The 10,857-nt window shown below is 53.6% G+C and overlaps 1 protein-coding gene across 2 annotated transcripts in view; it reads right to left on the reverse strand.

Annotated features, from left to right (window-relative positions):
• The window catches only part of LOC134969580 (fatty acyl-CoA hydrolase precursor, medium chain-like), a 181,196-nt gene extending 171,756 nt beyond the window's left edge, over window positions 1–9,440 (reverse strand). Inside the window, exon 1 of one of the 2 annotated variants that reach the window (XM_063945629.1) lies at window positions 9,196–9,440. In XM_063945629.1, coding sequence (XP_063801699.1) covers window positions 9,196–9,259 — 64 coding nt within the window. In that variant the 5' untranslated portion in view covers window positions 9,260–9,440. The remainder of the gene's footprint in view (window positions 1–9,195) is intronic. The other variant, XM_063945628.1, reaches the window with a different exon arrangement.
• Window positions 9,441–10,857: the final 1,417 nt, after the last annotated feature.

Raw genomic sequence — 10,857 nt, forward strand, 5'->3', positions numbered from 1 at the left:
ACTGTTACATATGCCTCACCTGTCCCATCCCCATCCTGTGACCTGCTGCACAAGGGTCATGCACTGTTACATATGCCTCACCTGTCCCATCCCCATCCTGTGACCTGCTGCACAAGGGTCATGCACTGTTACATATGCCTCACCTGTCCCATCCCCATCCTGTGACCTGCTGCACAAGGACCATGCACTGTTACTTGTGCCTCACCTGTCCCATCCCCATCCTGTGACCTGCTGCACAAAGACCATGCACTGTTACATATGCCTCACCTGTCCCATCCCCACCCTGTAACCTGCTGCACAAGGGTCATGCACTGTTACATATGCCTCACCTGTCCCATCCCCATCCTGTGACCTGCTGCACAAGGGTCATGCACTGTTACATATGCCTCACCTGTCCCATCCCCATCCTGTGACCTGCTGCACAAGGGTCATGCACTGTTACATATGCCTCACCTGTCCCATCCCCACCCCGTAACCTGCTGCACAAGGACCATGCACTGTTACATGTGCCTCACCTGTCCCATCCCCATCCTGTGACCTGCTGCACAAGGGTCATGCACTGTTACATATGCCTCACCTGTCCCATCCCCATCCTGTGACCTGCTGCACAAGGGTCATGCACTGTTACATATGCCTCACCTGTCCCATCCCCATCCTGTGACCTGCTGCACAAGGGTCATGCACTGTTACATGTGCCTCACCTGTCCCATCCCCACCCTGTGACCTGCTGCACAAGGGTCATGCACTGTTATATATGCCTCACCTGTCCCATCCCCATCCTGTGACCTGCTGCACAAGGGTCATGCACTGTTACATGTGCCTCACCTGTCCCATCCCCATCCTGTGACCTGCTGCACAAGGGTCATGCACTGTTACATATGCCTCACCTGCCCCATCCCCACCCTGTGACCTGCTGCACAAGGGTCATGCACTGTTACATGTGCCTCACCTGTCCCATCCCCATCCTGTAACCTGCTGCACAAGGGTCATGCACTGTTACATATGCCTCACCTGCCCCATCCCCACCCTGTGACCTGCTGCACAAGGGTCATGCACTGTTACATATGCCTCACCTGTCCCATCCCCACCCTGTGACCTGCTGCACAAGTGTCATGCACTGTTACATATGCCTCACCTGTCCCATCCCCATCCTGTGACCTGCTGCACAAGGGTCATGCACTGTTACATGTGCCTCACCTGTCCCATCCCCACCCTGTGACCTGCTGCACAAGGGTCATGCACTGTTACATGTGCCTCACCTGTCCCATCCCCATCCTGTGACCTGCTGCACAAGGATCATGCACTGTTACATATGCCTCACTTGTCCCATCCCCATCCTGTGACCTGCTGCACAAGGGTCATGCACTGTTACATGTGCCTCACCTGCCTCATCCCCATCCTGTGACCTGCTGCACAAGGGTCATGCACTGTTACATGTGCCTCACCTGTCCAATCCCCATCCTGTAACCTGCTGCACAAGGGTCATGCACTGTTACATGTGCCTCACCTGTCCCATCCCCATCCTGTGACCTGCTGCACAAGGGTCATGCACTGTTACATATGCCTCACCTGTCCAATCCCCATCCTGTAACCTGCTGCACAAGGGTCATGCACTGTTACATGTGCCTCACCTGTCCCATCCCCACCCTGTGACCTGCTGCACAAGGGTCATGCACTGTTACATGTGCCTCACCTGTCCCATCCCCACCCTGTGACCTGCTGCACAAGGGTCATGCACTGTTACATATGCCTCACCTGTCCCATCCCCATCCTGTGACCTGCTGCACAAGGGTCATGCACTGTTACATATGCCTCACCTGTCCCATCCCCATCCTGTGACCTGCTGCACAAGGGTCATGCACTGTTACATATGTCTCACCTGTCCCATCCCCATCCTGTGACCTGCTGTACAAGGGTCATGCACTGTTACATATGTCTCACCTGTCCAATCCCCACCCTGTGACCTGCTGCACAAGGACCATGCACTATTACTTGTGCCTCACCTGTCCAATCCCCATCCTGTGACCTGCTGCACAAGTGTTATGCACTGTTACATATGCCTCACCTGTCCCATCCCCACCCTGTGACCTGCTGCACAAGGGTTATGCACTGTTACATGTGCCTCACCTGTACCATCCCCACCCTGTGACCTGCTGCACAAGGGTCATGCACTATTACATATGCCTCACCTGTCCCATCCCCATCCTGTGACCTGCTGCACAAGGATCATGCACTGTTACATATGCCTTACCTGTCCCATCCCCACCCTGTAACCTGCTGCACAAGGGTCATGCACTGTTACATATGCCTCACCTGTCCCATCCCCATCCTATGACCTGCTGCACAAGGACCATGCACTGTTACATATGTCTCACCTGTCCCATCCCCACCCTGTGACCTGCTGCACAAGGGTCATGCACTGTTACATGTGCCTCACCTGTCCCATCCCCACCCTGTGACCTGCTGCACAAGGGTCATGCACTGTTACATATGTCTCACCTGTCCCATCCCCATCCTGTGACCTGCTGCACAAGGGTCATGCACTGTTACATATGTCTCACCTGTCCAATCCCCACCCTGTGACCTGCTGCACAAGGACCATGCACTATTACATGTGCCTCACCTGTCCCATCCCCATCCTGTGACCTGCTGCACAAGGACCATGCACTGTTACATATGTCTCACCTGTCCCATCCCCACCCTGTGACCTGCTGCACAAGGGTCATGCACTGTTACATGTGCCTCACCTGTCCCATCCCCACCCTGTGACCTGCTGCACAAGGGTCATGCACTGTTACATATGTCTCACCTGTCCCATCCCCATCCTGTGACCTGCTGCACAAGGGTCATGCACTGTTACATATGTCTCACCTGTCCAATCCCCACCCTGTGACCTGCTGCACAAGGACCATGCACTATTACATGTGCCTCACCTGTCCAATCCCCATCCTGTGACCTGCTGCACAAGTGTCATGCACTGTTACATATGCCTCACCTGTCCCATCCCCATCCTGTGACCTGCTGCACAAGGACCATGCACTGTTACATGTGCCTCACCTGTCCCATCCCCATCCTGTGACCTGCTGCACAAAGACCATGCACTGTTACATATGCCTCACCTGTCCCATCCCCACCCTGTAACCTGCTGCACAAGGGTCATGCACTGTTACATATGCCTCACCTGTCCCATCCCCATCCTGTGACCTGCTGCACAAGGGTCATGCACTGTTACATATGCCTCACCTGTCCCATCCCCATCCTGTGACCTGCTGCACAAGGGTCATGCACTGTTACATATGCCTCACCTGTCCCATCCCCACCCCGTAACCTGCTGCACAAGGACCATGCACTGTTACATGTGCCTCACCTGTCCCATCCCCATCCTGTGACCTGCTGCACAAGGGTCATGCACTGTTACATATGCCTCACCTGTCCCATCCCCATCCTGTGACCTGCTGCACAAGGGTCATGCACTGTTACATATGCCTCACCTGTCCCATCCCCATCCTGTGACCTGCTGCACAAGGGTCATGCACTGTTACATATGTCTCACCTGTCACATCCCCATCCTGTGACCTGCTGCACAAGGGTCATGCACTGTTACATATGCCTCACCTGTCCAATCCCCATCCTGTGACCTGCTGCACAAGGGTCATGCACTGTTACATGTGCCTCACCTGTCCCATCCCAATCCTGTGACCTGCTGCACAAGGGTCATGCACTGTTACATGTGTCTCACCTGTCCCATCCCCATCCTGTGACCTGCTGCACAAGGATCATGCACTGTTACATGTGCCTCACCTGTCCCATCCCCACCCTGTGACCTGCTGCACAAGGGTCATGCACTGTTACATATGCCTCACCTGTCCCATCCCCACCCTGTGACCTGCTGCACAAGGGTCATGCACTGTTACATGTGCCTCACCTGTCCCATCCCCACCCTGTGACCTGCTGCACAAGGGTCATGCACTGTTACATATGCCTCACCTGCCCCATCCCCATCCTGTGACCTGCTGCACAAGGGTCATGCACTGTTACATGTGCCTCACCTGTCCCATCCCCACCCTGTAACCTGCTGCACAAGGGTCATGCACTGTTACATGTGCCTCACCTGTCCCATCCCCATCCTGTGACCTGCTGCACAAGGGTCATGCACTGTTACATATGCCTCACCTGTCCAATCCCCATCCTGTGACCTGCTGCACAAGGGTCATGCACTGTTACATGTGCCTCACCTGTCCCATTCCCATCCTGTGACCTGCTGCACAAGGGTCATGCACTGTTACATATGCCTCACCTGTCCCATCCCCACCCTGTGACCTGCTGCACAAGGGTCATGCACTGATACATGTGCCTCACCTGTCCCATCCCCATCATGTGACCTGCTGCACAAGGGTCATGCACTGTTACATATGCCTCACCTGTCCCATCCCCACCCTGTAACCTGCTGCACAAGGACCATGCACTGTTACATGTGCCTCACCTGTCCCATCCCCATCCTGTGACCTGCTGCACAAGGGTCATGCAGTGTTATATATGTCTCACCTGTCCCATCCCCACCCTGTGACCTGCTGCACAAGGGTCATGCACTGTTATATATGCCTCACCTGTCCCATCCCCATCCTGTGACCTGCTGCACAAGGGTCATGCACTGTTACATGTGCCTCACCTGTCCCATCCCCACCCTGTGACCTGCTGCACAAGGGTCATGCACTGTTACATATGCCTCACCTGTCCCATCCCCATCCTGTGACCTGCTGCACAAGTGTCATGCACTGTTACATATGCCTCACCTGTCCAATCCCCATCCTGTAACCTGCTCCACAAGGACCATGCACTGTTACATATGCCTCACCTGTCCCATCCCCACCCTGTGACCTGCTGCACAAGGGTCATGCACTGTTACATATGCCTCACCTGTCCCATCCCCATCCTGTGACCTGCTGCACAAGTGTCATGCACTGTTACATATGCCTCACCTGTCCAATCCCCATCCTGTATCCTGCTCCACAAGGACCATGCACTGTTACATATGCCTCACCTGTCCCATCCCCACCCTGTGACCTGCTGCACAAGGGTCATGCACTGTTATATATGCCTCACCTGTCCCATCCCCATCCTGTGACCTGCTGCACAAGGGTCATGCACTGTTACATGTGCCTCACCTGTCCCATCCCCACCCTGTGACCTGCTGCACAAGGGTCATGCACTGTTACATATGCCTCACCTGTCCCATCCCCATCCTGTGACCTGCTGCACAAGGGTCATGCACTGTTACATATGCCTCACCTGTCCCATCCCCATCCTGTGACCTGCTGCACAAGGGTCATGCACTGTTACATATGCCTCACCTGTCCCATCCCCATCCTGTGACCTGCTGCACAAGGACCATGCACTGTTACATGTGCCTCACCTGTCCCATCCCCATCCTGTGACCTGCTGCACAAGGACCATGCTCTGTTACATATGCCTCACCTGTCCCATCCCCACCCTGTAACCTGCTGCACAAGGGTCATGCACTGTTACATATGCCTCACCTGTCCCATCCCCACCCTGTAACCTGCTGCACAAGGGTCATGCACTGTTACATATGCCTCACCTGTCCCATCCCCATCCTGTGACCTGCTGCACAAGGGTCATGCACTGTTACATATGCCTCACCTGTCCCATCCCCACCCTGTAACCTGCTGCACAAGGACCATGCACTGTTACATGTGCCTCACCTGTCCCATCCCCATCCTGTGACCTGCTGCACAAGGGTCATACACTGTTACATATGCCTCACCTGTCCCATCCCCATCCTGTGACCTGCTGCACAAGGGTCATGCACTGTTATTTATGCCTCACCTGTCCCATCCCCATCCTGTGACCTGCTGCACAAGGGTCATGCACTGTTACATGTGCCTCACCTGTCCCATCCCCACCCTGTGACCTGCTGCACAAGGGTCATGCACTGTTACATATGCCTCACCTGTCCCATCCCCATCCTGTGACCTGCTGCACAAGTGTCATGCACTGTTACATATGCCTCACCTGTCCAATCCCCATCCTGTAACCTGCTCCACAAGGACCATGCACTGTTACATATGCCTCACCTGTCCCATCCCCACCCTGTGACCTGCTGCACAAGGGTCATGCACTGTTACATATGCCTCACCTGTCCCATCCCCATACTGTGACCTGCTCCACAAGGACCATGCACTGTTACATATGCCTCACCTGTCCCATCCCCACCCTGTGACCTGCTGCACAAGTGTCATGCACTGTTACATATGCCTCACCTGTCCAATCCCCATCCTGTAATCTGCTCCACAAGGACCATGCACTGTTACATATGCCTCACCTGTCCCATCCCCACCCTGTGACCTGCTGCACAAGGGTCATGCACTGTTATATATGCCTCACCTGTCCCATCCCCATCCTGTGACCTGCTGCACAAGGGTCATGCACTGTTACATGTGCCTCACCTGTCCCATCCCCACCCTGTGACCTGCTGCACAAGGGTCATGCACTGTTACATATGCCTCACCTGTCCCATCCCCATCCTGTGACCTGCTGCACAAGGGTCATGCACTGTTACATATGCCTCACCTGTCCCATCCCCATCCTGTGACCTGCTGCACAAGGGTCATGCACTGTTACATATGCCTCACCTGTCCCATCCCCATCCTGTGACCTGCTGCACAAGGACCATGCACTGTTACATGTGCCTCACCTGTCCCATCCCCATCCTGTGACCTGCTGCACAAAGACCATGCACTGTTACATATGCCTCACCTGTCCCATCCCCACCCTGTAACCTGCTGCACAAGGGTCATGCACTGTTACATATGCCTCACCTGTCCCATCCCCATCCTGTGACCTGCTGCACAAGGGTCATGCACTGTTACATATGCCTCACCTGTCCCATCCCCATCCTGTGACCTGCTGCACAAGGGTCATGCACTGTTACATATGCCTCACCTGTCCCATCCCCACCCCGTAACCTGCTGCACAAGGACCATGCACTGTTACATGTGCCTCACCTGTCCCATCCCCATCCTGTGACCTGCTGCACAAGGGTCATGCACTGTTACATATGCCTCACCTGTCCCATCCCCATCCTGTGACCTGCTGCACAAGGGTCATGCACTGTTACATATGCCTCACCTGTCCCATCCCCATCCTGTGACCTGCTGCACAAGGGTCATGCACTGTTACATGTGCCTCACCTGTCCCATCCCCACCCTGTGACCTGCTGCACAAGGGTCATGCACTGTTATATATGCCTCACCTGTCCCATCCCCATCCTGTGACCTGCTGCACAAGGGTCATGCACTGTTACATGTGCCTCACCTGTCCCATCCCCATCCTGTGACCTGCTGCACAAGGGTCATGCACTGTTACATATGCCTCACCTGTCCAATCCCCATCCTGTAACCTGCTGCACAAGGGTCATGCACTGTTACATGTGCCTCACCTGTCCCATCCCCACCCTGTGACCTGCTGCACAAGGGTCATGCACTGTTACATGTGCCTCACCTGTCCCATCCCCACCCTGTGACCTGCTGCACAAGGGTCATGCACTGTTACATATGCCTCACCTGTCCCATCCCCATCCTGTGACCTGCTGCACAAGGGTCATGCACTGTTACATATGCCTCACCTGTCCCATCCCCATCCTGTGACCTGCTGCACAAGGGTCATGCACTGTTACATATGTCTCACCTGTCCCATCCCCATCCTGTGACCTGCTGTACAAGGGTCATGCACTGTTACATATGTCTCACCTGTCCAATCCCCACCCTGTGACCTGCTGCACAAGGACCATGCACTATTACATGTGCCTCACCTGTCCAATCCCCATCCTGTGACCTGCTGCACAAGTGTTATGCACTGTTACATATGCCTCACCTGTCCCATCCCCACCCTGTGACCTGCTGCACAAGGGTTATGCACTGTTACATGTGCCTCACCTGTACCATCCCCACCCTGTGACCTGCTGCACAAGGGTCATGCACTATTACATATGCCTCACCTGTCCCATCCCCATCCTGTGACCTGCTGCACAAGGATCATGCACTGTTACATATGCCTTACCTGTCCCATCCCCACCCTGTAACCTGCTGCACAAGGGTCATGCACTGTTACATATGCCTCACCTGTCCCATCCCCATCCTGTGACCTGCTGCACAAGGACCATGCACTGTTACATATGTCTCACCTGTCCCATCCCCACCCTGTGACCTGCTGCACAAGGGTCATGCACTGTTACATGTGCCTCACCTGTCCCATCCCCACCCTGTGACCTGCTGCACAAGGGTCATGCACTGTTACATATGTCTCACCTGTCCCATCCCCATCCTGTGACCTGCTGCACAAGTGTCATGCACTGTTACATATGCCTTACCTGTCCCATCCCCATCCTGTAACCTGCTGCACAAGGACCATGCACTGTTACATATGCCTCACCTGTCCAATCCCCATCCTGTGACCTGCTGCACAAGGATCATGCACTGTTACATATGCCTCACCTGTCCCATCCCCATCCTGTAACCTGCTGCACAAGTGTCATGCACTGTTACATATGCCTCACCTGTCCCATCCCCATCCTGTGACCTGCTGCACAAGGGTCATGCACTGTTACATTTGCCTTACCTGTCCCATCCCCACCCTGTGACCTGCTGCACAAGTGTCATGCACTGTTACATGTGCCTCACCTGTCCCATCCCCATCCTGTAACCTGCTGCACAAGTGTCATGCACTGTTACATATGTCTCACCTGTCCCATCCCCACCCTGTGACCTGCTGCACAAGGGTCATGCACTGTTACATTTGCCTTACCTGTCCCATCCCCACCCTGTGACCTGCTGCACAAGTGTCATGCACTGTTACATGTGCCTCACCTGTCCCATCCCCACCATGTGACCTGCTGCACAAGTGTCATGCACTGTTACATATGCCTCACCTGTCCCATCCCCATCCTGTGACCTGCTGCACAAGGACCATGCACTGTTACATATGCCTCACCTGTCCCATCCCCATCCTGTGACCTGCTGCACAAGGGTCACGCACTGTTACATATGCCTCACCTGTCCCATCCCCACCCAGTGACCTGCTGCACAAGGACCATGCACTGTTACATATGCCTCACCTGTCCCATCCCCACCCTGTGACCTGCTGCACAAGGGTCATGCACTGTTACATTTGCCTTACCTGTCCCGAGAACTGCCCCAGTAAACAGGCCTAGGACAAACACCTGGATGCAGCCAAATCCCATGTCTAGAAGTGGAAAATATTCTTGCGTTGTCCTCACTGCAAAGAGAATGTTTCTGGCTCTCCGAATCCCAGATCAGTAATGACACACACACAGGAATGTAATATTATAGCAATGCCAATCGCTGAGCCTTTTGTATGGTTCGCTGTCTTAGCAGTCACTCCCCTGTATCTGTAAACCATGCAGCGATCCAGTGTTACTACAAGTCTAAAGTATCAGCTTTGTAATCAGGCATGTCAGGCAGATAAGAGGTCACATGCGGCATGTAATAAAGGTTATCCTAATATAGCACTCAACAACAGCAAAGATTCTCTAACTGAGTGGTAAACTGTAATCAAATATAATACCACAGACAGGATTGTAATTAGGGTGTACGAGCAGAGCTAGCACTAAGGGCACAAGGCCGAGGAGGTGGCACTGTCGCTGCCCAATTGGAACCTGCATTTGGCTTGTAGGGTGTCTAGATTTCTACCTGAAAGCCATTGGGTGCGTCCTTCGGACATGCCTGGCTCTCAGTCTCATGGCCTGGCCCCCCCTCTTCATGACGTTGTGATGTTCCATTTCTTGGTAGCAGGACCAGCCCAGGGCACAATATTGCCCTGTTACGGCACCGATCACAGGTTCACGTTATTATATAAGCAGGCCCGGCGCTTACCGCTCAGCAAAGGGATGCAGTGCAGGTAGGCGACAAGGGGGGAGAGGCGCTCTACCCGCTCTGCATCCCTGTGCTGAGTTGGGATCCCAGCGCACAATATACCGGCGCCGGAATCCCGACACACGGCATACCGACAACTATTCTCCATCATGGGGGTCCACGACCCCCCTGGAGGGAGAATAAAATAGTGTGGCGCGCGTAGCGTGCCACCGTGCCCGCAAGGGGCTCCTTTGCGCTCGCCACACTGTCGGTATGCCGGCGGTCGGGCTCCCGGCGCCGGTATGCTGGTCGCCGGGAGCCCGAGCGCTGGCATACCGTTCTACACCCCAACAAAGATCTCTCCCATTGTGTCGCTCTTAAATTGGCGCAAGGTAAAGATACTACTGTGTTTTTATTAGAGATGAGCGGATTCGGTTTTACTCGGTTTTACTCGGTTCTCAAAACCGAATCTTATTGGCTATCCAAAACACGTGACATCCGTGAGCCAATAAGATGTCGTTTTGAGAACCGAGTAAAACCGAGTAAAACCGAATCCGCTCATCTCTAGTTTTTATATATATATATATATATATATATATATATATATATACTATATGGAAACGGGGCCTGGACTGCACACCCTGGCTTATTATAATGGGATGTGCTACCTTGCTGGGACTAAGTACTGTAGTACTACAACATAGGAACAAAGGGTTCAGGTGCACCATACACCATTAAAATTATTATAACCATAATATAATATTTGAGGTTCTTGGCATATATTGGCCAGTATATTTAATTACATACAAAGTCAGTTTGGGGGTGAGCTTTTGGGGTGTGGGGCTCCCTGTATTGCTCTGGCTGGGCCACCTTGGGGCATCACCACCTTACATTTACTTATATCACATTGTGTTTGTTTTATATTTATGTAGCTTTTTTCACATATCTCTTACACTTATAACACTGC

Source organism: Pseudophryne corroboree, chromosome 11 (assembly GCF_028390025.1).
Source record: "Pseudophryne corroboree isolate aPseCor3 chromosome 11, aPseCor3.hap2, whole genome shotgun sequence".
Lineage (NCBI taxonomy): Eukaryota > Metazoa > Chordata > Amphibia > Anura > Myobatrachidae > Pseudophryne > Pseudophryne corroboree.